This window comes from Peromyscus leucopus, chromosome 5 (genome assembly GCF_004664715.2).
Source record: "Peromyscus leucopus breed LL Stock chromosome 5, UCI_PerLeu_2.1, whole genome shotgun sequence".
NCBI lineage: Eukaryota > Metazoa > Chordata > Mammalia > Rodentia > Cricetidae > Peromyscus > Peromyscus leucopus.
Genome location: NC_051067.1, coordinates 26,183,763 through 26,210,838, shown reverse-complemented (window position 1 = coordinate 26,210,838; position 27,076 = coordinate 26,183,763). Strand labels below are relative to the sequence as shown.

The window sequence follows — 27,076 nt, the reverse complement described above, 5'->3', positions numbered from 1 at the left end:
AGATATCTGCCTGCCTCCACCTCCAGAGTGCTGGGGTCACAGGCCGGTACCATCATCGCCTGGCTTTTCTTTTTCTTTTTTAATGCAGGCTCTTGAGCCAGCTTTCTGAAATTCCAGAGTCTGACTTAGACAGGTGGTGTAGGGGAGGGGCTGTGTCCAGAGGATTCAGATGTACTCGGGTCACTGGTAGGGCTGGTGATACAGTTTGTCTCTATGTGACGATGTATGAACAAAGGTGAGCCTGTGTCATGGATCAGACGCAAGGCTGCTTCCGTCAGCCAGTACATCACGTCACTTCAGCTCCTCTCACATTCACAACCCACAACCCCAAATGTGCTCTATCCACAATCCCACAGCACTGCCATTGGATACACCTGGGGGGGGGGGATGATTGTCTTCACCTTTGACCTTCTAGGGCCTGGCACCCAGAAAAATTCATATAAATCTGTAAGCCTTTTACATCCATTTATTTCCACCCAATTTGATTCAAAGTAATTCAACTCCATTCACATCAGCACAATTCAAGCTCATGGTGAGCATCAACACGCAGCAAACTGCCCGAGAGCCAGCTAGGTGAATCTACATTTGCATGAAGCTTTACTCAGCTGGGGTGCCTGGCTCACCTCCACTGGAGGGCCTGTGGAGTGGGGGGACCACTCAGCTCTTGATGAGGTCCCGTCAGCCCAGCCTGAGGACACTCGTCATTGGACATCTCCTCAAACGGTCACAGAAGCTGCTAAGGTACGTCCAGTCAAGGAGGTATGCTGGCTTCCTTCACACGGAATCCTCTGGTTCCTGCCATCTTTGTCATGAGACCATAGATGATGTGGGGACATGAAAGCCCGCTGACCCAAGTGGCCCTAGAGCTTGGCCGGGGGCCCCTCCCCTCCTCCACACTAGCTGTCAGAGACGCGGGGCTTCCTGGGAACACTCCACCCTGAGACAACACACACGGCAGCTGTCGTCACTCATCAGCCACAGCTAGTGACCCAGCCATTTCCAGCGGTGACTCCACAGAGGACTCAGCTGAGCAGCTGGTGCTGTCCTAAATGTCACAAACAGCAAGCCGGTGCAGAGAAGACATCCAGGGGCCACTGGTCTAGGCAACTTCCTGAAGCAGCTGAGGCAGGCACATCGTGCCCCTGAGACCGCAGGATGGCTGAGCAGCAGGGTCCCCTCAGTGGGCCTCTTTCTTTCTGCGCCTGAAAGAGCAGAGGGAGACGGTGACCTAAGAGGCTGCATGATGTGCTCCCAGCCACTGCCCCAGTGTCCGAAGCTTGGGGGATGGGGCAACGGGGCCTAGGACCATCTTAAAGGCATCTTTATGCTGCTGTGTGGAGCCGAACACGTCACCCATCAAAGATTCTCCCCGTCATGCTCTTCCTCCTATGAGGAGTCAGAGAGAAGCCTAAGCCGGGAGTTCCAAGTTATTAAAATCGGCCCAGAGTATGAGTCCCTCCGGGAAAGAAGGCCAAACAAGCGTGCTTCCCATTGAGATTTGGGCACTTGCATGCTTCAGGAGGGACCTGGTGTGAAAACAAGTCTCGCCATGCTGCAGAGCAAAGGAGAGGTATGGATCTTTGCTCTAGGAACCAAATCAGTGCCTGACCATTCCCATTCCCTCACCCACTTAACACGTTTTGAGTGCCTGCTGTGTTCCAGGCTCCAGACTGGGAGCTGTCATTGTCGCTGTCCTAGGGAGCAAGGCATGACCCTCACAGTCAATGGCGGCATGCATACCTTGAGAACTGTGTGAATGAATGAAACCCTGTGCCTGGGATTATGGAACAGACACCTACCCTCAGTATAAGGCAGAGAGTCCAAGAAAAGCTCCTCCGATACAGGGTGATGCCGCTAAGGAGCTAAGGCTTAGTTCATAAAAGGCTTGCCATGCAAGCGTGGACCAGAATTTGGCTCCCCAGGATCCATGTCATGCTGGGTGGACTCAGAAGGGACAAGATGGCAGTTAGAGTGGGTCAAGGCTCTGGCAGCGCCATGGGCAGGGACCACTACCACTTGGGGACACTGGCATCTGGCATCTTTAGAAGCGTGCAGGAACCAGGTGGATCCACGCACACTTGTCTAGGCTGGGCAGCAGGCAGTGTGGCTGACTGTGTGCCCAAAGCAGTCTGAGACTGCTTGGAGACAAAGTGAGGGAGGATGAGAGGGCTACACTGTTTAAATACGTCATGGTTTGGAGGGAAAAGCTCCAGTGCTTTTAGTGGCAGACACATGATCCCCGCTTTTAGAGGGAGAAACAAGAAAGCTACTGTGGGTCAGGCATTCCGGTCAGCTTTTTTTTGTCATGCTGCATTTTTTTTTTATAAAGCAGAGATAAACTAAAAGATTTAGAGAGCTTCATTGGATTAACTAGTAATTCTAGTTACTATTATCCCTACATGACAGGTGAAGACACAGGTGGAGGTAAGTCAGGGGACTAGAGGAAGGTTATCCATGCAGTACATGGGTGGGTGGCTTCAGGAAAGGGTTCATCCCAGTAGCTGACCCAATCTACAACACGGTCATCCAATGGATGGAAACAACCCGCTCTGTTCTCATGCCATCTCATACTCAAGGAGACCCTGCAGCAGGCAAAGCAGAGGAGTGGTTGGCTTTCTCTGCTCAGCTTGTTTCTCTTGGCGCAGTGGTTCTCAACCTTCCTAAAGCCGAGACCCTTTAATCCTGTTCCTCATGTTCTGATGACCCCCCCAACCATAAAATTATTTTCGTTGCTACTTCATCACTGTAATTTTTCTACTGTTATGAATTGTAATGTAAATATCTGACACACAGGATATCTGTATGCAACCCAAAGGGGTCATGACCCATACTGGAGTAAGGTAGTGTGTTTAGGAATGAACTCTTCCCAGACTTTTCCAGCGTTCAGGGCTGGGAGGCCTTGGGAATGGGTGGTTCAGTCACTGCCATACCTTCCATGGCCAGCAGAGGGCAGCAAAAATACATCTGTGCAGACTGGCTCCAAGGGAGTCTGGAATACCTCACACATGAAAATATTTTCTTTTTAAATTTTTTATATTTGTTGTTAGTGTGTGTGTGTGTGTGTGTGTGTGTGTGTGTGTGTGTGTGTGTGTGTGTGTGTGCTTTCTCGTGCGCCATGGTGCGTATATGATCCTGGGACAACTTTGTGGAGTCAATTCTTTCCTTCCACCATATGGGTTCTGGGATCCAACTCTGACTTGGTGGCAAATGCCTTTCAGTGCTGAGCCATCTCGCCTGCCCTGCAATATCTTATCATTTGAAAGCTCCCTGTAGTGGATCTACGGGAAAAGTTATGAAGAAAACAAACAAAACAAAATAAAACCTCTCACAAGTGAAAGTGACTATCTCCTGTAAGAAACTGACTTTTATGTGCATTTAGAAATGTGTGCATTTTTTTTTGTATTTGTTTTATTTTGTTCATTTGTTTTCAAGACAAGGTCTCTCTGTATAGCCCTGACTGTCCTGGAACGCACTCTGTAGACCAGGCTGGCCTCAAGCTCAGAAATCTGCCTACCTTTGCCTCCTGAGTGTTGGGATTAAAGGCGTGCGCCACCACCGCCCAGCCCAGCAAGCACTTTTTATCCTGTGAGCCATCTCATTGGCCCTAATTAGGTTTTCCGAGACAAGGACTCACTCTGCAACCTCAACCAGCAAGCCTCTTGCCTCAGCCCTCTGATTGCTTTTTCACTGTGAGCATCTGGTGTTAGTTTTAAATACTAGTGGCACCTAGTCTTCAGAGGCAGAACCATGGGTAAGGGGCTAACCTTTGACTGTTTCCCTTGCCTCTCTCCTCCCAATGCTGTCATGGCTAGTGGGCAGTTTGTGCGGCTTGTGAGGGGCTAATTTTCGCTTGGCGTCATGCCTGGTCATCACGCATGTAAGAAAGTATCTGTGGTTACAAGTCAGTTTAGGAACAAGTTTTTCATATTGAAGCTACAGCTGTTATGTTTTCGTGCCTTTTCTAGAGCTACCTGATGGAATTTCACAGGGACCATTTACCAGTGACTTTGTGGACTTGGCTGCCATTTCTTCTCCAAATGAGCAGCAGTCTACACTCGATGCCACCAGCTCTTTGCATAGATTCAAGGTGCAGCAGCTTGCAAGGTTCTGCCTGTGAATCCCAAGCGTGGCATGCAAACGCTTCTTCTCCGCTTGGGTTTTTAGTGGATGGTGACCAGGAGGTAGTTTTGTTTTGGAGGGAGGCACACCATCACATAACTGCTCGGGACACACACACACACACACACACACACACACACACACCTATGTTTGAATCTCAGTTTTGCAGCTTAATAGTGGAGTTTATTTCTAAATCAAGTAAACTTGTACTTTTTTTTTTGTTTTTCCAGACAGGGTTTCTCTGTGTAGCTTTGCGCCTTTCCTGGAACTTGCTTTGGAGACCAGGTTGGCCTTGAACTCACAGAGATCCGCCTGCCTCTGCCTTCCGAGTGCTGGGATTAAAGGCATGCGCCACCACCACCCGGCAAACTTGTACTTTTAATTTCCTTATTTGCAAATGTATCACAGTGTGGCTGTGTAAAAAAATCCTATCATCAAACACCTACCATTGAGGTACTATCTGAAGACTCCATCTAGCGACTTGGTTGCCTGGGCTGGATGTGCAAAGTAGGGCCATGTGTATTTGAGGCAGTGGATCTAGTGCTGAGCTACACACCTAGTCCTTAACAGTTCTGGTCCTGAAGTTCCCATTTCATAGGGTGAAACAACATAAGGATCGGGGAGTAGGACATGGACAACAAAGCACGGAGTGTGATGCACACCCTGAGGTAAGCTGGGCAGGTCCCACTGTTGGAGTAAGTGTGGGGGCTTACGACGGTGAGAAGCTGGAGAGGGTGTGAGGGGATGGCAAGGCAGGGAGGGACCCTCTAATCTAGACCCTTGAGCACCCTGCAGGCCACAGTGGAGCACCACAAACAGACTGTGTCTGTGGAAATGAAACCTTCAGCAGGGCAAAGTCAAGTTCCTGACTTGGCCATGGCAGGGATGCAGCATTGAATGTGGGGGGCTGGACCAGTGCAGAGCGGAGGGAAGAATGGACATTCATAGTTCACATCGAGGATGATATAAAACACCTGTAGGGGCTTCTGCGACTAGTTATCCCGACCTTCAAACAGGACGTGTGCTAACACGTTTTAGGCAATGGCTCACTCTCTTTTTGGCTACACGGAAGCTATCTGCAACTGCTTTGAGGATCACACTCATCTTTGGAGGCCCAGATAAAGTCAACATTCATATTTATTGCTTTCAGTATAAAATATAAGCACTTTACAAACATTTTGAAAAGGAAGAAAATTCACCACCCTAGCACAAAGACTGCATCAGCATTTTGGTATGTCTCTCCCTAGATTTAGCATTTAAAGGTTAATCTGAAAGTTAATACTGTTCCAAGCATTTAGAAGAAAACATAAAAATACTAGTTCTTATAGTCCTTGTTTTTTTCTAATTCTTCAGAGCATGTTTTTCTTTCACAGAAGACTGAAAACATTAGTTATACAGCCACACTCTCCAAGTTTGCAGCTTCCAGTCAAGTGACCTTTCTGTGAGGAACATTCAATGTGACAGCACAGAGCTGAACTGGGGGGACACCTGGTGCTGCCGCCTCACCGGGTGTCCAGATGACAACGCTTAACTGGCTGGTTCGTGGGGTGTGTGAATAACTGGAAACCCACTCTTAGTGTGAGTGGGAATGAGAGGAGGGTAGGTCTTTGAACCCTCATGTATCTTTTACGACCATGATCTGCAAAGTCAACAGGCCAGCAGCACACGTGAAGTGTGTGTGTGTGTGTGCGCGCACGCGCGTGTGTGAATGCACCTGTGTATGCATGAGCGTGTGCAGTATTGGGGATGGAACCCAGGGCCTCACACATACTGAACAAGCTCTCTACCGCTGAGCTCCTTTTCAGATAGGGTCTCATTAAGTTGCCCAGGCTGGCCTTGAAATTTACCCTACAGCCCAAGCATGCCTAGAAGTCACAATCCTTCTGCCTCAGCCTCCCGAAGAGCTGGGATTAAAAGCCTACACCATCAAGCTTGATATGAAATTCATTGTTAGTCCTCTTGATTCTACAACACTTTGTTATCTGGAATGGCAACATTTTTGTATGTAGAAAATAGGTTAACTTTTAAAAACATAATTCTGGCCAAAATCATGATCAAATTTTTTTTAAGATAGAATCTCACTTACATAGACTAGGCTAGCCTTGAACTCTCAAGAGATCCACCTACCTCTACCTACCTCCTAAGTGCTGGGATAAAAGGCATGTGCTATCATGCCTGGACTGTTTTTTCCTTTCTTCTTCTGTTTAGTATTTTAGATATGTTTGAGCATCTCATCTCTGAAGATCAACAGTGACAGGCTAGCACTTGAGAAAGTTTTCAGACTGCAGCGAAGCTCTCCCAAGCAGCTGTGAGGGGTATGCCTTAGAAACAGAAGCAACACAGATAAGCACCTTTACCTCTTGGGCTCACCAGATTCGGCACAGCCATCCTGACACTTATATGAGGAATGAATATCAAAGCTGCATGAGAACTACTAGTTCACTGCCCCCATTTTCACTCAACAGACACAAAAGCCACCCAAAGAACACCTTCAGACACATGACCACCAAGAACCCCCCACTGGAAAGCTTCCTAATAGATGAATCCACTTGAAGTACACTGGGAAACCACAAGTGGGAAGCGCTGAGTTCAAACAGCAGCTCCAGGTCTCCTGAAGGAAACTGGGAAGTAGAAAAAGTAATGTTTTGAATCAGAGGTAACTCAGAAGTGGAGAGGACTGAAATCTAATAGTAATTCACAGCAGAGCTAGGGTTAGCTGTCACTCATTCATTAAGGCTAAAAGGTAAGTTGTGCTGCTGAAAGGTGACAGAGGAGCTGGAGAGGGCCACGGAAGAGAGCATGTGTTACTGGTGTGGGGAGAGAGACTAGAGGGCCACAGGCAGTTAACTGGCCCTGAAGGAAATACTTGAGATCAAAGAACCCAGGGCTGAACTAACAAGTTCAACAACACGAAACATGAAACTTTAGTGCCAAAGCATGACCCTGGATGGGAAAGGGGACTTGGGGTTGGTGGCCAATGAAGATGGCTCTGGCCACATGGAGTGCCACGAGATCCTAGATTAGCAGGCTCTGCCCGGGCAGGGCTAAGTCAAAAGGAACCTGAAACACTGCAGGCCTAGTGAAGGCCAGCAAGGCCGGCAGCACAGGGACAGTCTGACAAGAGGAAAAGCAGACAGTGGAAGAGGAGGACCTGCAGGACTCAAGACGAAGCTTTCAGAAGCAGGCAAAGAAGAGTCAGAGATGGAGAGGATGGGACGGAAGGAAGAGTCCATCTGGAGTCGAGAACAGTCCAATCCACGAAGTCCTCGGGAAGCCTAAGGTTCCTGCAGTCCTGAGGATTACCGCTAGAACACAGGAGAGCCTACTGGTGAGCACATACTCATCTAGGGATTCCTTACACCTCCAGTCAAGTTCCAGAGGCTATGTCAGTCACATAGCTGATGACTGAGTGAGAATGAACAGGGAGCAAGTGCTTGATACATCCAACTTGAACACTTCCATTTCTTGGTGCTAAGAACTGAACTCAGGGTCTTGTGCTACACTCTACACACACCATTCTTCAGTTATTTCTCATTCTCTTGTCTAAAATGCCTTCAGACTGCAGGTGTACGGAGGCCAGAGGACAACCTTGAGTGTCATCCTTAGGAATGCTGTCCTCTACCTTTGAGACAGCTGGCCAGCACATGCCACCATACCTGGCATTCTCATGGTTTCAGGAGCTCAAACCCAAGTCCTCATGCTTGCAAGGCCATTGTCAACTGAGCTATGTCCCCAGTCCATGCTGCCTTTGTTCTTGAGACAGGGTCTCGCTATGTAGTTCTGGCTGGCCGAGAACTCACTAAGACTAGGCTAACCTTTATGCAGTAACAGGTTTCCAACCAAAGGAGCTAGAGGCTGTCAATACCCAAGTCTTGGGGCTCCTAATCTAGCAGAGGGAGAAGTGACAGCAGGACAAACTGTCACAGGCACCTACAGAAGTCAGTATAAGGGGAAGCAAAGGAACAGAATAGGCACAAATTACCTCTGGGTCTTGAAGACTAAAGACCTATCCTTTGGACTTTTCAGGTACACTGGACTTTCTTTGCAATGTCTTATTGTGCCCAAAGAAAATCCAAACTGAATAGAAAGTAGATCGGAAGTCTTGTAACCCCAGACCTGCCCCCACCTGCCAGTATAATACAAGCAGCTATTAACATCTCTAACACAAATATGGGTATTTCAGCTAAAAATATTCAAACCATCCAAACATCATTTTCATTTTTTTAAAACAAGGTCTTGCTATGTGGCCAGGCTGGACTTTCTCACGATCCTTCTACTTCTGCCTCCCCAGTACTGGGATTACAGGTGCTTTCTAGCTGCTGGATTCTGGAAATTGAGTATTTGTAAGCTGCCCAAATGCTTGGTTTTATAAAATGTCCATGTTGTCTGGAGTACACTGAGGTTTTTTTTAAAAAGACATCTCTTGGAAGCCCTTATTTAATACATAGCCTCCAAGTCACTTAAATTCCATGACCCTTTTTATACATACTAAGTGAGAATAATGCGGCTGCCCCAGTGAGCTGTTGTGAAGGGTCATGAAGAAGAGGGCCCACAGAACACATCTCATGACTCATGTTCAACAAACAAGCTTCCCTTCCCACACCTTTACAAAGGCAGGATACCCAGCTTCATTCACTGTGTGTTCTACACAATTCTACCATCTAGAAAAGACCACCAGAACACTTCAGGTAGAATCACAAGGCTAGGTTTTATGTAAATGAAAAAGAGATAAAAGCATGCAAATACCAACAAAATTAATGCCCCAGAGCAACTATTGCTTAGCTATCCGAAATAATTCATAGCCCTGTTGTCCCTTCTTAGGAAGTACTCTGTACAGGTCATTTTCTCTGGAACACAGACCAGCGTAACCTCAATGTAACCTAACATGAAACCTAACATCACACACACACACTGCTGACTAGAAATTTGACCATGAGGTTGCCCTTCACTAAGCTGAGTAAGGGAGGATTTATTAAAGAAATACAGATCTATGGCTATAAATGCAACCCAACACTGTGTAAGTACTTCAATTGTATCTAGAAATAGTCAATTTAAGCTAACATACAATCTTGGAACTCAAAAGAAAAACCAAGGGTCTAGCCTATCAATATCTTTGAGAGCATATATATTGTTCTGAGCTGAATTAAAATTATTTCACGCCATACTGTAGGAATTCAAGAATATCCTGAACAAGGCCATAAGACCCCATCTAAAGACAAACAAAAAGCATGACTCAAATGCACTAACTACCAAGCACATTTTTCTTTATAACAAAAGTATGAGCGAACACCTTTGCACTACAAGAGACAAACACTCTGTATTCCTGCATGTAACATCATCCACTATACCTCCAAAATATGAGCATGACCGTTATTCAATGTTGTACCGCTTGCCTCTCCCTCCAGCAGTTCTAGGCTGATAAACTAGCCACCCGACGTATCAAGTTCTATTTTCTGTTGTTACTGCTACTTCGCATTTCTACCTGGTTCTTTCCCCTTAGGCTTTCTAGTCTCACTTCTCCTTTCCAAACTCCTCAGGCAACACTTCAGTGGACAGTGTATCAGTCCCAAAGTCCCTTACTATAGAACATGATTCAAATGATGAAGCTATACAACCAGAGTGAGACCCATGCTTTATGACACGTTATTCTCAAAGGCCTGGGTGACGTTTGATACACATGATCCTTAAATTCATTTAACAGATTCTGAAACCCACTTGTTCAAAAGATGAATTCTGAAACCAAGGTTGATGATGCAAATGACTATATTGAAAGAAAAAAAAAGCGCTTCATCCAAGTATTTACATTTAAAAAGACATTTAAAAGTAGACTACTTATTAAGTGTGCTTGAACAAACCATGTGTGGAATTGAATTCCATTCATTATGGAGTTAGGTTCTGCTAAATACTTACTGATGCTATAGTAGACGCCTGGCACTTGAAGACCCGAGTTTTCAGCTGTCCCCAGTCTCCACTAAAAAGTAATACATTCTACACTCCCGAGGCTCTAATCTGGGCCTCAGAAACAAAGAGCTGGTGTATAAGGCAATTACTCAGGGATGAGAACGTGGCAGCTCTAAGTGTGGTTTCTGCAACTGCCCATGTTGTTACCAGGTGTTTAGTCAAACTCTAGGGGCCATTTAAAGGTTTTAATCACTGATACCTTACTGTAGTATATGTTACAGTAGCTTAACAAACTGAGATATTTACAGAAGGTTCTGGAAAATGTTTCTTGAGAATGAGAAGGGTCTCCTATATTAATTACATCAAGTTAAAAACCATACAGTTCCTCAGGCCTCAAAGAATCTTTTCAAAATAAACTGATTATGCAGTCCAATTAAAAACCCACACACATTATATTACAGCCATAGAAAGTTTACAGTCCAGCAATGCAAATTACAGGCAATTTGACATTTCAGCCCCTTTTGCAAAATGATTAACAATTACAGAAGACCTTCTATCGTTATTGGCTTTGGCTCACATGTTAAACAGCTTGGAAGTTCTGTTTCTGTGTGTATTGTGTTTCGTTGTATTCCTTTAGATGTGTGGGGAAGGGAATGGACCTTCCAATGAAAAGGAAGTCAGGAATAAAAGAACTACTGACATTACTACTTCCTTGTAATACACACAGGGAGACTATGGCTTAAAAACAGAGGGAAGCCTCTGACCCATTCACTGAACTCAATGTTACTTTAAGTCTGACAATAATGCCAAACTTAATTCACTAGTTCAGGCAAGAGTAACTAAAGGATTGTTATCAAAACCAACTTAACTTTGGTCCTGAAATCTTAAGTGCTTAAATTTTGGGAATTTTCCACATTAACAAAGACAAGAAGTAGGTCAACAATCAAAAACCCCAAAAGATCAGGCCAAAGATAAATCTTGTAACTACTTTAAAAGTTTCCAACTAATGTTTTTGTAGGTTAGGATTAACCAAAATGTATCTCTGCCCCTAAAATTTGATCCCCTTGGTCTGTAAACCATGACAAGTTTTCTTAAATTGTTTCTAAGAACAAAATGCACTGCTGAAAGCCAACAACAAGCAAAGAGGCAAAGAAAGGAGGCCACTCCAGAGCTCCCCCAGGTCACAGGAACAACAGACAACACAACAACCCAGTTTGCGCAAACTACTTTTTGTTTAAGAAAAAAAAAAAAAAAAAAAAGAAACCAAAAAGGAAAACAGGTGTAAAATTAGGATTTATATACCAACATCAATAGAACTGTCAGGTTTCACAGTTTGTTGCTAGAGATTCCAAACTTCCTTGACTCCACTGGTGAGTTCCTGAAGGTGCGCACACAGTAAAGAGCAGCAGATACCCAGCAGGCCTCCGCTGCTCAGGGAGCAGTCCCTCCTGCTTGTACCTTTAGAATATAAGCTGTAGCAGACAGCAAGCAAAAGGCCAGTTTGTGCCATCAGCTTGGATTTGATCAATTCCAAGAAATAAACCAATTATTTCCTCAAAATGATCCACGGCAGAACATCTAGAACCACACTGACAACAAATATGAATTGAGCTTGGGGGCAAAACTCAGAAAATACCACGAGGGAAGCGGCACCAGCATTTTGCTGAGTATTCTAAAGGCGTGGTTCAGGTAGTTTAACAATGATTCTGGTAAGACAACTGCTTAGACATTCACACCCACACAGTTTAATGTTTAAAAAAAACAAAACCAAAAAAACCAAATTTGTTACTTTAGAAAAATGAATGCAGTGCATTTTCACAATATTATCGCCACAGACTCTGATTGCTCAGTCCACACATAAGCAGTAGTTGCCTTCTATGGTGATATGGCTTCTCTGCACTAATTCCCATCAGGCCGAAAAACATTAGGGCAGGGGAAGCACAGACTGAATTGTTGCACAAAGAACATTTACTCATCAGATCCCACCGATCTCTTCTGTGCCCGCTTCCTGGGCAGCCTTCTTGGAGAAGCTTTATCTGAAAGAGAGCAAGTAAGAAGCTAATTACCTCAAGAGTGTTTTGCCTTCTCAGATAGCAGTAAACCACACACACACACACACACACACACCCATCTGGTAACAAATGTCTCTTACCTAGCTCTAAGTTTTAAAAATACGTTTAAAAATAACCTTCAAGGGTGATACCAATTAAAATAAAATGTTCCCATCTAATGTAGGAAATGGTCTGACAATGGTTGATCTACTACTGCAGACACCATGCACACATGCACATTCTATAACATGCTTATATGTGCAAAAGCAAGAGTTTAAAGATACTTTAAAAGACCTAGGCATGGTGGGCCACATCCCAGCACTTGGGAGGTGGAGGCAGGAGGATTAGGAGTTCAAAGCTTATAGCAAGGGCTACTATGAGATTCTGCTTAAAAAACAAATACAAACATTTAAAAGATATGACACATTTGAAGCATACTTCTGTTGGACACTAATACAAGACTTAGTTGGTATTTGTGGGTGCATAAGTTTGGGCAACTATACAAATTTATCTGGAAAAAGCAAGCAAAGAACATTAGTACCTCAAAGCTAAAACCACTCCAGTACACAGAATCACTTTAGAATTTAACAGAAATATATGTAGTGTTGAGTTTCTACTATTCTATAAAAGAAATAATCTATATGTTTCTTTTAAAAACAGAGGGCCAAGATGGGTATGGTGGTTCATGCCTGTAATCTCAGTCCTGGGGAAGCTGAGTTTGAGGCCAGCCTGGGCTATATCTACAAAGACTGTTTCAAAAAAAAGGTTGGACATACCCTCTCCTCATTTTCTAGGAGCACTCTGTGCACCAGGAAGAATAGCTCACTGTAGAATAAGCTAATATTTTTCCAAAAAGAATAAAGAAATGTATACACCCTGGTGATATGTGCTAACTGTGGCAGCCAAAAATCATTTGAAACCAGATACAAGGCCAGGTTGGGCAATATACAAGATCCGGTTATCTCGTCATCACCACCAAATGATTTCTGAAGGAAAAAAAAAAAAAAAAAACTGGAAAAGGATACTTTCACCAAGGTGTGAGGTTTATTTATAAGTATTCTATGAAATGAAAGAATATGCCTAACATCCTTTTTCTTAAAAAAGTTACTAGGATACATTTTATAATAAATGTTTATCAAGAATAACTGAAGACTAGTGGAGTGGTGGTGGTGCACACTATTAACCCAGAACTTGGGGGGCAGAGCCAGGCGGATCTCTGTGAGCTCAAGGCCAGCCTGGGCTACAGAACGAGTTCCAGGACAGCCAAGGCTGTTACAGAGAAATCCTGTCTTGAAAAACCAAACTGCCTATTTAAAAACAAACAAAACAAAACAGAATATATTAAGTAATATTTTAGATCCATTCTTTCAAAAGTAGCTTATAGGCAGTTGTGAATCTCTGTGGGTTCAAGGCTAGTCTGGGCAAGTTCCAGGACAGCCAAGACTACACAAAGAAACCTTGTCTTGAAAAACTAAAAAGTAGTTTGTGGTAGTTTTCCCCCCAAAATTACAGTTCCATTATTCAACTTGCTTCCTCATGCATTATGCAAGAGCCCCCACTGCGGTAGCAAAGCCCATGAAGAAATGAACCACCTCACCTCTTCTACTCTGCACTGAAGCGACAGGGAGGAAAAGACAGGAAACGGATTAGAGAGAACCCAGACATTTACAATCAAGCTGCATGTCTGAACGCACTTCTACATTCAATCATAAAAACACTATACACAGAACAAGTCTTTAAGTTAATCATTACACCAGAGTCTAAACAAGTAATGGAAATGATCAATGGTAAATAGTACTGACCAAGCATGTTTTTGCTGAATTGAAACTACTTAGTTTCTATTTAGAGAAAAAATTTTCACAGAGTTTGTAAGGCTACTTACTGATCTGATTCAAAGTTTCCTGAGGAATCCAGCTCATGTCAACATCATTTTGACTTGACGTGCCCATTTCTACTTTCTGTATGGGTCTCTTGCGCTACAAGAGCATAAAAGATGTATTTCAAAAACATGTCACAGCATTGTTTATTCTAATTTTAAAAACATTGATCAACATATATAATTTGAGTATCTTAGCAGACAAATTACATTCTTTTGTTTTCAAACACCCTAACATACATTTTATTTGCTAGAAGGATGAAAACACCATGTCTTTTTAGTGAGTAAAGATGCTTGCAACCAAGTTTGATGACCTACATTTGATCCCAGTGTCCCAAATGACAGAAGAATCAACTTCTCCAAGTTGACTTCTGACCTCCTCACATGCCAAACTGCACACATGTGAATGCATGTGTATACATACCCACCCAAAAATAAGTAAGTGTAATCGGAAAATGCTTTAAAAAAATAAATCTTGACTATTTTCGGCCTGTAAAGAGCCTAATTTGTTGTTATACCACTGACAGATCAAATAAGAACACCATTTACCCAATAATTTTATTTCCATTTAGGAATTAGATCATAAAAAATAAAGTTCCAGTCAGTGAAACTGAGGATAATTACTGAAATGTTGCAAGCAGGCAATCTTTCATTGGTAGTTAAATGCAATTAAAAAGTAGGCACAGATACAAAAACAAAAAACAAAAAAAAAACAACAACCCAAAAAAAAACACCACCACACAAAATCTCACATAGGCTGACTATAATGAATTCATTAATGGCATGAAATTTTCAAGGCATAGTGGAATGTATCTATAATCCCAGGACACTGCAGGAAGAGGTAGAAGGGTCAGGAGTTCAAGGCCTGCCTTGGCAACACAGTAAGTTCAAGGTCAGAGTAGGCTACATGAGACCCTGTCTCAAAAACAAATAACAAAAAAACAAAACAAAGAGAGGGAGAGACTTTCTCTATAGCATATCTGCTGCAATACTGGACTATAAAACCAATTTAATTCCATTTTCTCTAGCCTTGCTCTGAAATTTAAAAATCTAATCTGTGCAGGAAACTGGTGCAGTGGTACACACTTTTAATCCCAGTACCCAAGAGGCAGAGGCAGGTGGATCTCCATGAGTCTGAGGCCAGCCAGCTCTACATAGTTAAGACTGTCTCAAAATTCTGTGGGAAAGTAAGTTTGTAATCCTAGCACCTGGGAGGACCCAGAAGGACCGATCATGCCGGGCCAGATGGAGCTACACTGGACTTTAAGGCCAGCCAGAACTACACAGAAAAAAACTCTCTCAAAAACCAAGGGCTATACTTACAGCTCAGTGTAGAATGCTTGCCTAGCAGGTAGAAACTCTGATAATCTATTTAAACAGTTTTACATAGTCTATAAATTCTGAATACACAAAAAAGTACCCCCTCTCACTAAGAATTCTAACCCAAATAAATTGGTCAATTACAGATAATTCAATCCATTCACGAAAAAATGTATTAGGTGGAAGAAAATCTTTCTGAACTCAAGGAACATTACAATTAGACAGTAGAGATCACTTTAGAGAGAGTAACTAGCACACATCTCAAAACAAATTCAAGTCACACACCCAAAGTCTTATCTCTGGGGACTGTTTTAAAAGGCACAACAAACTACAGTAAGAACTCCAGTGTATTAGTACTGTCACAGCTGGGTGTGGTTTCCCAGCTGTTCATTCATAATTACCTTTCTAGATTCTAGGAGCTGATGAAGGCCAACAACAACCAGAAGCCCAAGACCAGCAAGGAACATATACATAAAAATTCTGGTACAAAAAAGAAAATATAGCTTGTGTTAATTCATACATACTATATCTAATTAAAAACAAAATCCTAACACATGCTACAACAGCTTTCCAAATAAACTGTAGGAAAAAAAATAACAGAATTTTAGTTAATTCTAGGCAACAAATTTTTACATTTTTTTACATTTACTTTACAAATTTCCTTTTATTTATAGTTAAGAACACTCTGTCAATAAAAAATTCTACCAGCTAAATTGTGTTTTATTTCAAACTCCCAGTTTAAGATAATTTAGTAGTTTGGTTTGCCTTACATTTATATCCTTTTTCATAACTAGCCTTATAAATCCCTTCAAGTAAGTCACATTTAAGTTCACAAATGATTCTTCACGTAAAAAAACCATTTCTCAAGGAAAAAACCCTATTTTGTGTGATTATCATAGAGACATGTTAGATGGGCTAAAGCTCAATTCAAACAGAAGAGATGTGGGAAGAGAAGAGTCAACTACTACCTTTGTAAAAGCATTTTTCCAGTTTCAACCATCTTTCCTGACTTGTATTAATAAGCACAAGAAGCACGTAACATATGGACTCTGCAGTAAGTATTCCAAATCTGCAGGGACCATTGCATTCTGACCATTTAAAGATGTTCTGGGATCTGAGCACACTGCCCTTCAGCTCAATCTGTGAGCTCCAGATACACAAGGACTGCTTTACTTACGTTTCTCCATCTAACCCGTCCTCTCTTTCAATCACTGTAACTGTCTGATTGAAGACAGCATCCTGGAATACATTGCCCTGTTTAAAAAACACACATTAAAAATCACATACGAGATGTGCTGAAAGAGTAAAAGTGACAAGTGTCCTTCAAACTGTTATCCTACTAGACTTAACTTTCCCATCAGTCATAAGGGACAATGAAGTCACATGTAACTGCATGACTCAACGCCAGGTACAAAACCTTACGATGTTATTTCCCCCATAAAATAAAAATGCCCAGAAACTTGCCAAGACCACCCTTTACTTTCTTCAGGGAGCAGGGAGGTAGTGGCTTCAGGAGCCAGGACAGCAGTGAAGGTCACAGAGCACTGGCAGGAAGAAGCAGAGCCCACAGAGCTCCTCAGTGGCAGCTGCAGGAGCAGACCACTCACAAAGCAAACCTGGACAAAGTCAGGTCCATGATCTACACTGAACTGGAATGGAAACCAATTCCACTCTAAGGAATGGACCAGTGATTTATTTCCAGTTCCAAAGTATTTTTTCTATTATCATCTTAAAACAATTTTGACAATTTAACAAAACTTTAGTTTTCTAGTACAGGGAATCACCAGACACACAATGGCTGTTCTTCCACAAATGTAGCACTTTAAAACTGAACCTAACTCAAGGCTGGAGAGATGGCTCAGCGGTTAAGAGTACTGACTGTTCTTCCAAAGGTCCTGAGTTCAATACCCAGCAACCACATGGTGGCTCACAACCATCTGTAATGAGACCTGGTGCCCTCTTCTGGCCTGCAGCCATATATGCAGGCAGAATACTGTATACATAATGAATAAATAAATCTTTAAAAAAAAAAAAAACTGAACCTAACTCAATTCATTCTTACTTGAAAACAAGATGATAGACACAAAATGAAGTAACTCTAGCTATTTAAATGTCACTTTGAGACAGAATGAGAAGCTCTTCCTCTGTGCTAATCACAACGCTGAAGACACAAGGTGAACACATTAATGGGGTGAGGGAAGGTGGAACCCACTCCTCAAAGGATGCTCTTGGAAAAGGAAATTGGATAAACACAGCCTCATGCAATAGAGAACGTAAGAGTTGTCACTTGGGGTCCCTGGCCCACAGTAGTGGATTCCTCTTGGGCTTAAATGAAATTAATACATAAACTTTGCTGCTAAAACTGTATTTAAAAGTGGGTGGGTTTTTGTTGTTGTTGTTGTTTTGTTTTGTTTTGTTTGTTTTTCAAGACAGGGTTTCTCTGTGTAGTTTTGGTGCCTGTCCTGGATCTCGCTGTGTAGACCAGGCTGGCCTTGAACTCACAGAGATCCACCTGGCCCTGCCTCCCAAGTGCTGGGATTAAAGGCATGTACCACCACTGCTCAGCAAAAGTGGGTTGTATTTTATCTATGAGTATACAAAAGAGCAAAACTGTAACAAAGTCTTTAGAAGCATTTAAATGGGCAAAATGTCTACAACAAAATGGGACAGAACAAACTATTCAGTAGCATCTAAGTAACAGGCAGACTCCACTTCGCCCTTCCTGGCCCTTGTCAAGATCCTAACAGCAGCATCTGGTACCACAGAGCTCAGGCAGGCACATTCACACTGTGCTGCTGCTTATTTCTGGCCATCTCCCTCACCACCTTGTAAACGCAGTTAGAGACAGATAGGCAATCCTTTTTTGTATAAGCACTTATCAGACAGAAAAGCATTCGACAATGGCCACTGTCCCCTGCAGTCTCTAGCAAAAACAAAACACAACTCAAAGGGTCTTACGTTCAAATCTTTGTAGTTCAGATTGATGACCAGACCAAAAGGCCGTCCCCCCATGGGCTCTGCAGGAATGAAGGAATACTCAAAAGTCGCCTGTCTCTGGGGTGGCACTATAGTGTTCAGAGGAAGAGCTGTGAAATTCTGGATGTAAAACTGGTAGTCCTGAGGATAACGAAATGAGGCATCTAGCGATTCAACAATAAAATCTTCTGTCCCCTTGTTTGTAAAGCCTACCAGGAACTTCACGATGTTGTTTGCTGGAAAATCTAAGACACAAAATAGGAGGGGTGGGGATGGGGGTCAGAGCACATTCAGAGTTCAAAAGGAAACACAGACATGGACTTGGTTTCAGAATTCTCTTCACCAGAGCACTCTGGTATGACTACTAGCTCTGATTCAGAGCTATACTACAAACTAAAAATCTTTTGTCTGTTCTCTGGGATTCCAATTTAGGAGATAAAGTGGGTATTGCAATTTCAGCCTAATCACATCCAGATTAAGAGGCTAAGAAAAAGCATAACATCAAGATTATCATGCAAGAGGTTTATATAACTCAGTATGTTACTACAAAAATAAATGAAGGAGGGTCATCACACATTTAAATTCCCTTTTCTTAAGTGCTGAGAATAGAACAGGGGCTTTGTACTTTCAAGGTATGTAAAGAACTATTGAGTACATCCCCAGCAATCAAATCACTTTTTGCAGGCATAAAGCTGGAATATATGGAAAACAGAACACTTAAGACCAAGAAAATGCATGGTTTCTGTTGTTATGTCTTCCATAACACTGTACGACAGCCTAATAGGTTGAACTCCACCTAGAACAACACAGGCTACAGACAGACTGGGTTATTAGAATCTTATCTCTGCACTCTAGTTTATGTTCTGAGTAATCACAGAACAAGTTTCTTAACCCCTCTAAATCCAAAACCACCAATAACTATATCCTCGGGGTTTGCTGGGATTAAGTAAGCACTGCAATGTATAAAGAACAATGCTATCCACAAAGCCCTCAATAAATAAATGCACTCAAGAATTTGAGTAGCCCTAGCCGGAAGACTGGAAATGCTCCAAAATCTAAACCTTTGTGGGTCAACAAGATGCTACAAGTGGAAAATCCAAGTCTCAAGTGATGCACATGAAACAAATCCACCCTACAAATAGCTCATGTCTATAAAAATATTCTAAAACTTTAAAAAAAGAAATTCAAAACCACTTCTTGTCCTATGCATTTGGAGCAAGAAATATGCAACCTTAATATTCCTTTCTAAATTAATACTATGCTGTAACCAAGGCCTAATTGTAAACATTTAGTATTTCACTGATATTTAATCATTCAAAAATACCACCAAATTCCAGACAGGTCTGATGATATATGCCTGTAATCCCAACACTTGGGAGGCTGAGGCAGGAGGACCTTCAGTTCAATACCAACAAACCAAACTACTTTTAAAAGTTAGTATGGGTGTGAGTGTGGATGCAAACACACAGAAGAGAGAACCACTTCTGGGAGTCAGTTCTCCTCTTCACTTGCTCAGGAAGGGCCGTCTTGTTTCTGCAGGGCTGCCTACTCCCGGCTAGCTGCCTCACAGCCTCAATGAGCTACCCTGACTGGGCTTTTTGTGTGATTGCTGGCTCTTTAACATGGGTTCCAGGGATTAAACCCAAGCCATCAAAACAGAACAAACTGGTATTGCTGACACAGCTTGGAAAAAGTTCCAAGAATGGTACTTTTGGGGCTGGTAAGATGGCTGTGTGGGTCAAAGTGCCAGCAAGCAAGCCTGATAACCTGAGTTTGGTCCCCAGAAGCCCTGGCACAAGGGCAGGCCTCCTGCAGTCATCCTCAAGCCTCCACATGCTCCCACTGGCATGTGTGCACCCACATGCACGCATACATTTTTTTAAAAGTATTTTTTAGAAGAATGTTTAATTTCTAGTAAACCAAATAACATTTACTTTCCCCTTTAAATACCAGCATTACCACACAGTGTTCATAAACGTAAGATCAGAATTAAACAGATAATTCTGCATTACCTTCTCCTTTTACAAATAGGATAGTTGTGTCTGCACTCGGTGAAGCTTCCGGTTCACCAGATACATCTTCTTCTTCTTTGTCTTCTGCCTAAGGACAACAACATCAAAAACAGATTGCTGTGAAAGGGGTGGGAAAAAAAAATCACTGAAGTACAGACTTCACTAGACTGGGATAAAATACTGATTTGCTGGTACTGGTGGTATGAATTTCTTATTTTTTTACGAGGAGATCACAAACACAGTCTCCCACTGTCACAATTTATACAGTGGAGTTTTCTGCACTGGGGAAATCACTAGTCAGCACATCCCAAGACAATGAACCTCTCCCTGGGAAAGCTACCTCCTGGACCACAGCATCTCTGCAGCCAAGTACAATGGTATTACTTTGCTCTACCTCATCAATTAAACAGAACTTCTAGAACAGCTCATGAAAATGTGCACACCAAGCCACTGGGAATCTGGTAGCTCTACCTCAGGTAAAGACTGAACTTTTGCTTCAATTTCTCATAAGCATTCAGGAAATGCCATCATGGATAGGAATCTAGCCACAATTTGAACTGCAAGGTCCTTAGAACAGAGACTGGCAAGCTAGTTTCCTTCTAAGGAGGGACCATAATAAGGTCCCCCTCCTCGTCACTACTTACCTCTGCTTCTGCTGTGTGAAAGCAGCCAGATAATAAATGGATGAGCAGAGCTGGATTTGGCCAGTAACAACATTTTGCCTAGCCCCATTCTCAAGCACCTTATTAGCAGCCCAGAAAGATTTACATTCCAATTAAAATTTCCTCATGACAATCAGCCATACACCACTCAAACGGTATATCTGTCAAATACCACTGAAATGATATGGTAATGGTGAATACACACCCCTCTACAGAGACAGAGTTCCCCAGATCTGAGGAATACACAAGGCAAGATATGACTTTTGAAGACAGAGGCAGATTGCTGATTGAGCATAGGAGTTTGAAGCCAGTTTGGGCAATACAGTGTCTCCAAAATACAAGATGCAAGTAGGCAAATATACCTGAGACAGGAAGGCTAACAAATTCTGTAAGAATAAAATAGCAAAGTATACTTGAGGGAAAAAAAGTGAAAGAGAGAAATCACAACTACGATTCGATTAATGGACTTCAAAATAAAACAAAAGAAAAAGACAACAGTCCAATCCACTGGAGCCACATACAAGCAGACAATCGTTTATGGGGGAAGCATAGCTCGTAAGTGCCGGACTCCACTGTGGGCATATGAAATTGGAAGTGTATTATCCTGCAAAGTGGTGGCAATATTTGTGGAGCTCAAGGTAAGGGGCTAGAAAGGAGACCTGAAAGCTATTAACAAAAGGCTGTAGTGGTTAAAATCAGGTTTTACCAACATCAGGGTGTAACCAGAAGAAGGTAGCAGAGAGAATCCCAGCAGCAAGTAGGCAGGAAAGAGAAAGGCAGGAAACAGCAAATGCTAAAAAGGGCCTGAACTATGCAACCAGGAAAGTGGGCCAGGAATTTGGCAATGAGGTTGCTGGTGACCTTAGCAACTTTCACTAAGCATATAGGACAGATCCTGATGGGTAACGAATATGAAGCTACATAAGAGCAGAAAGCACAGATTACTCTTTTAGGAAGTACCAGGTACCGGCAAAGGTAAAAAAGCAAGTAGCAACTGAAGGTGGGAAGATAGTGTATCTGCATGTGTGCAGCTCCAGACCCGAATGCCAACAAGAAGGACCAATGCCGGAGGTGACAAAAGCAAAGAATCCTGTACGATCCACAGGGTGAGATGGAGATCCTTAGACGGAGCATAACACTGTCAGGAGGAGATGCAGAGGTGGAACTCTGAGAGTTCACTGTTGAAGGCCTTCATTTTGACACCAGAGCCAACACTGCCGCCAGAGGACTGACACAGGAGTTAAAGCTAGCAATGTCTGCAAGAACAGATGACAACACAGGAAGCTTAGGACAGGAAGACAATAACCTTATGATTTACCTCAGGTCACAGGAATATAAAGCCCAGTGCCTACTACCTGGTACAACAGCACAGACTCCGTGTATCCCAGACCACCTCCATAAGCAGAGGACAGGGCAGGTAGCACAGGTGATCTATTTAAGGCTGCTCCTCTAATGAAATGAGTTGAAGATGCACAGCTTCTAAGCATAAGGCTTGGCACAGATCACCAGTAAAGGTCTCTTCAAAGCAGGGAGCCAGCTAAGCATAAACATTAAGGGTATTCTATTCAGATGAAACACCATGTGCCTGTATATCAAAATGTTAACTCAAAAAAAAAAAAAAAAAAAAAGAGCAAACCACCAGCTTAAGAGGTAGGCATTAGCAGGAAAAATGTTGTAGCAATGACTCCAATTTGAGCTGGGGTTTTTTTTTTTTTGGAACTTTGTGTGTGTGTGTGTGTGTGTGTGTGTGTGTGTGTGTGTGTGTGTGTTTGCCTGCATGTATGTGTACCTATGGGCCATGTGCACACAGTGCCCATGGAGACCAGAAGAGGGTATCAGATCCCCTGGAACTGGAATTACAGATGTTTGTGAGCAGCTCTGTCGGTGCAGGGAAAAGAATCCAGGTCCTCTGGAAGAGTAGCCAGTGTTCTTAACTGCAAAGCCGTCTCTCCAGCTCTAAGCCAGATATTCATATTGTCACTATTACAGAGTACAAATTTCAGAGCTAACTTCTAAGAGATCTTCTCTAACTGTTACTATTCATAAGGCCTATTTTATCACCTGCTCTTTATCCCCTGCTCCCAAAACACACTCACATTATCCACAAGAACATCAACTTTTTAAGAAAGCAGAGAAAATATCGCACTTGTTCTATCTAGTACCGGAATAGAGCCTTGCTACATAGTAGAGATGGCCCCACGGGAGTCACGGCAGGTTACTGAATGAAAGTAAGCAAGCACAAAAACAGAAAAGACAGACCTAGAAAGCTGAGCACCGTAGGTTCCAAATTTAACAGCTCAGGTTTGTGCTAGCCCCACTACACTGTTCTCCTCCTCCATTCACATATGAACGATCAGTGCATCGATTCTCCTCCCCTCCTCCAGAAAATCCTTGTGTTCATTCTGAATGACTTGCCCTTAGGCCAACTTCAACCCAGGGGAGGTAGCTCAGAGGCTAAGAACACATAGGGCTTTTGCAGAGGACTCATATCTAAAACCCACAACTGTCTGTAACTCCAGTTCCAGGGGATCAAATGCCCCTGGCCTCCTCAGGCATTTGGACTCACATGCAAGTATCCATGCATTCATATAACTTAAAAAAAATTACCTAACTTGCCAATAAGAAGAACATTTTCTTGGGCTCAGTTGGTAGTGTACTTGCCCACTATGCCTGAAGCCCTGGGTTCAATCTCTGACACCAAATAAAACACATTATGTCCTGTACTTGGGAAGAGGAGGCAGGAGGACCAGAAGTTCAAGGTTATCCCCAGCTACTGTAAGTTTAGAACCAGTCTGGGCTACAGTGAGACTACCTCAAAATTGGGGGTGACCCCACCTTCGTGTATCCTATACATACTAGATACAGTATACAGCACTAACCAAATCTGTGGGTTCATCTTCCTCTACCTCAGCTTCGTCATCTTCATCTTCAATTATCGAATCTTCCACTGTTTCTTCATCTTCTGTAAGATCTTGAGCCACTGCTAATGATCCTGAAAATAAAATAAAAAAAATCAACACTTAACTTTTATCACTGTTTTTAAACATCAGGTATGGATAAGAAAATGTTCTAAGCCAGGCGGTGGTGGCACACACCTTTAATTCCAGCACTCAGGAGGCAGAGGCAGGTGGATCTCTATGAGTTCAAGGCCAGCCTGGTCTACAGAGTGAGTTTCAGTCAAAAGCTGCACAGAGAAACTCTATCTCAAAAAACAATAAAAATAAATAAATAGATAAAATAAAAGAAAGAAAAAAAATGTTCTGCCTATAGTAATTCCGTTTCCCTGGTCAGCTGAACAATGTCACTGCACAACAATATTTATATTATTTTATTAGTAGTCTTAACTACTGCATATTAAAGGGAATGTTTCTAATATCAAAAGGCACAAAATAGGGAGGCCAGACTCAAACTCAGTGAGTTAAGGGCAATTGATGCCAAGCCAGACCATGTCAATTTGATCCTTAGGATTCACACTGAAAGGCGTCCTCTAGTCTCTACATATGCACTGCAAGTCACACATACAGAAAGACAAGACACACAGACACACACACAACACACTAAATGTAATAAAACATTTTAAAATATGTGGTATCTTCATGGTTAGTAGCAAGGGAAAAAAATCCGATTATTTTTACATGACTTCAAACATATTTTCAGATAGATTTAAAATATCAAAAATAAATCATAATCATAATGCCCAATTATAAGTCACAGTTTTACAGACAAAACTTTCTCAGCAAGTCACACTACATTACTTTCAGGCAAAACCCTCAGAAGCCCTTCAAAGTTCTAGCAGTTCTTCCCAGCACTTGTCAGAGACTGATGATGTGGCAATTCAGTAGAGAAGGAAATGTGGGAAGAGCCACACGTGCAATACCTACGGGAAGCCATCTGTCCTTAGGACCATGCATCTTTAAGTCTTTTCACCTTCCCGAGTTAAAACGGTTCATTCGTAGTTTATACATCATTTTCCAAAGCCAGTTTTAAAAAAAGAAAGAAAATCCAAGGGGCTATGGTTGTAGCTCAGTTGTTAGCGTGCATGTCTTGCATGCCTGGCATGCTGCAAGTCCTGGGTTCATCCCCACCACCTCATTGATGGGGTGCGGTGCCAGACACCTGAAACCCAGCACTCCAGAGGGACAGGGACAAGGATCAGAAAGTTCAAGGTCCTGCTAGGCTACAGAGATTTCGAAGCCAGCCAGGGTTACCTCCGTGAGATTGTCTCAACACCTGTCCCGTGTCCCCACCGCGCCCCCAACCAAAATCTGTAACAGTTACTCAAACCATACTAGCTACTAAATAGAAACCAATCCCTTCCTGTTTTCTAGGAACACCTTCTGAACATGGATCATTACTTCTTATGCCCTGGGCCGCGGAAACTTGGAAAAAGGAAAGGAATTCTGGCCATTACTCAAACTCTTTTTATAAATTGGAAAATCAAAGTTTTTGATTTTTGGCAAGAGGAAAAAGTTTCTACGTTTTTACATTCTGCCAAGTTTTTACCCCAGGTCAATCGTTGGAAAGAATAAACTCATAAGTCTCGAAGTAACTTTTCCCCAGCACATTTCCAACCTGCAGAAACTGGCTGGGAAAGGGAGAGGGCAGGAGGGAGACATTAGAAAACGAAAAGAAAGCCACCCGGTGGGAACTCTTCAGTAGCGGCTGACGAGCAGAAGGAAGAAGGGGCGCTTTTGGACATCGAGCCTCGAAGTCCACACGGACCACGTTGGGCGATCAAGGAGACGGAGGGGCTACGATCCACCGCGCCGGGGTGGAGAGTCCACCCTGGGCGAATGAATGGAGGCGCGCCCGCGTGGGGCTAGCGACACGTCAGCGCAGAGGCTGGAGGCCGGGGGGCTGGGGGTCGGGGGCCCGCGCGGCCCGCGCGGGCAGAGACGAGGCCGGCCCCGGCGTGGGTCCCGCGGACCGAGGGCTACGGGCCCGCGCTCGCACAGGGCGCCGAGCCACGGTGGGTCCTGGGGGGCAGCACGGCCCCCACCACCACCCGGGGAAGAGATCCCGGGCGGCCGCGGTGCCGGGCCCACCCCACCCCGCGCCCCTCACCTCCGGGGCCGCCGCGGAGCAGCACGGCGGCGGGGAAGGCCAGCAGGAACAGCAGCAGCAGGCGGGGGAGGAGTCTCATGGTGCGGCCGGTCAGCGTCCACAGCGAGTCCGCTCGGGCTCTCGGCGGCTCGGGCGGTAATGGCGTTACCCTTCATCCGGGCTCCGCGGGAGGGGCGGGGCACGCACGCGCGCCAGCCGTGGTCCCGCCCAGTCACCGTCGACGTGGCCTCTAGGCGCCCAGGGGCGGGGCCTGCGGGCCGCGGGATCACGTGGCCGGCGGGGGCGGGGCTCCCGCGAGAGTCGCGGCCCCGCCCCTTCCAGGTACAGAGCTCCTTCGCTGTGGGTGCTTTGAGGGTCAGACCCCTCGGTAAGTGACAGTGACGTGAGGGACGTAAACTTCCTGCATGTGTGGCGATTGGAGGACGGAAAGGGAGGGCTGTGGGTAACGACAAAAAAGCCACGAGTCACGCCTCCCGCTGGAATCCCAGCATTTGGGAGATTGAGGCAGGAGAATTGCGGCGAGTTCGAGAGCAGCCTGGGCTATGTTGTGAGCTCCTGGTAAGTCTGGGCTACAGAGTAAACACCTTGTCACAAAACAAAGCAGGTAGAAAGGGGAACACACAGACAGGAAGATCTACCCCCATCCTCTACAATAAACAATGAGAGTTCTGAAGTTTTATTCTTTTAAATTTTACTCTGGGTGCGTGCGCGGTGTGTGTGTGTATTTGCCGGTGCACAGATGTGGAGGCAGTCAGAGGACAACTGGGAATTGATTTTTCTCCTGTCCCCCTTTATGTGGGTTTTGGACTTGAACTCTGGTCCTTAGGCTTGCATCACAGCCATCTCCCAGGCTCAGTCTGGGATTTTTTTTTTTTTTTTTTAAATGTAACAAACCCAGACTTAGAAATCATCTAGCATTTCTGCTGTTTCCATTCCAGAAGTCCTGGCTTCTGGTTTATTTCTGGCAACTTCAGCTGGCCCGTGTGAAATAAACTCATCAGAACCTCCAGACAAAATCCTTTGTGGGAATTTTCTTAGTTATTTTTCTGTTGTTGTCAAGAGACACCATGGCCAAAGCAATGTATAAAAGAAAGC

At 43.8% G+C, this 27,076-nt stretch overlaps 1 protein-coding gene and 1 pseudogene across 4 annotated transcripts; both read right to left on the bottom strand.

Annotated features, from left to right (window-relative positions):
• Positions 1 to 448: 448 nt before the first annotated feature.
• Positions 449 to 26,160, bottom strand: Ssr1 (signal sequence receptor subunit 1). Of its 4 annotated transcripts, XM_028856528.2 has the most exons (10): positions 25,982 to 26,160; positions 23,797 to 23,909; positions 20,256 to 20,343; positions 18,226 to 18,488; positions 16,445 to 16,521; positions 15,669 to 15,747; positions 13,954 to 14,047; positions 13,669 to 13,683; positions 11,993 to 12,056; positions 449 to 1,202 (listed from the first exon to the last, which is right to left on the bottom strand). In XM_028856528.2, exons 1-10 carry the CDS (start codon positions 26,058 to 26,060, stop codon positions 1,178 to 1,180), a joined length of 897 nt encoding a protein of 298 aa, XP_028712361.1. In that variant the 5' UTR covers positions 26,061 to 26,160; the 3' UTR covers positions 449 to 1,177. The 4 variants fall into 4 exon arrangements, with proteins under 4 accessions (XP_028712361.1, XP_028712362.1, XP_028712363.1 ...); XM_028856529.2 differs by lacking the exon at positions 13,669 to 13,683 and having other exon boundaries at positions 25,982 to 26,159; XM_028856530.2 differs by lacking the exon at positions 449 to 1,202 and having other exon boundaries at positions 10,252 to 12,056.
• Positions 20,479 to 20,628, bottom strand: LOC114682597 (annotated as a pseudogene).
• Positions 26,161 to 27,076: the final 916 nt, after the last annotated feature.

Coding starts and splice junctions, on each gene's coding strand:
- Ssr1 (XM_028856528.2), bottom strand. CDS start 26,060: ATGAGACTCCTCCCCCGCCTGCTGCTGCTGTTCCTGCTGGCCTTCCCC. Junction 16,522..18,225: donor TGAACTACAAAGATTTGAAC/GTAAGACCCTTT, acceptor TTTTTTAAACAG/GGCAATGTATTCCAGGATGC. Junction 15,748..16,444: donor GACGGGTTAGATGGAGAAAC/GTAAGTAAAGCA, acceptor TTTTTGTACCAG/AATTTTTATGTATATGTTCC.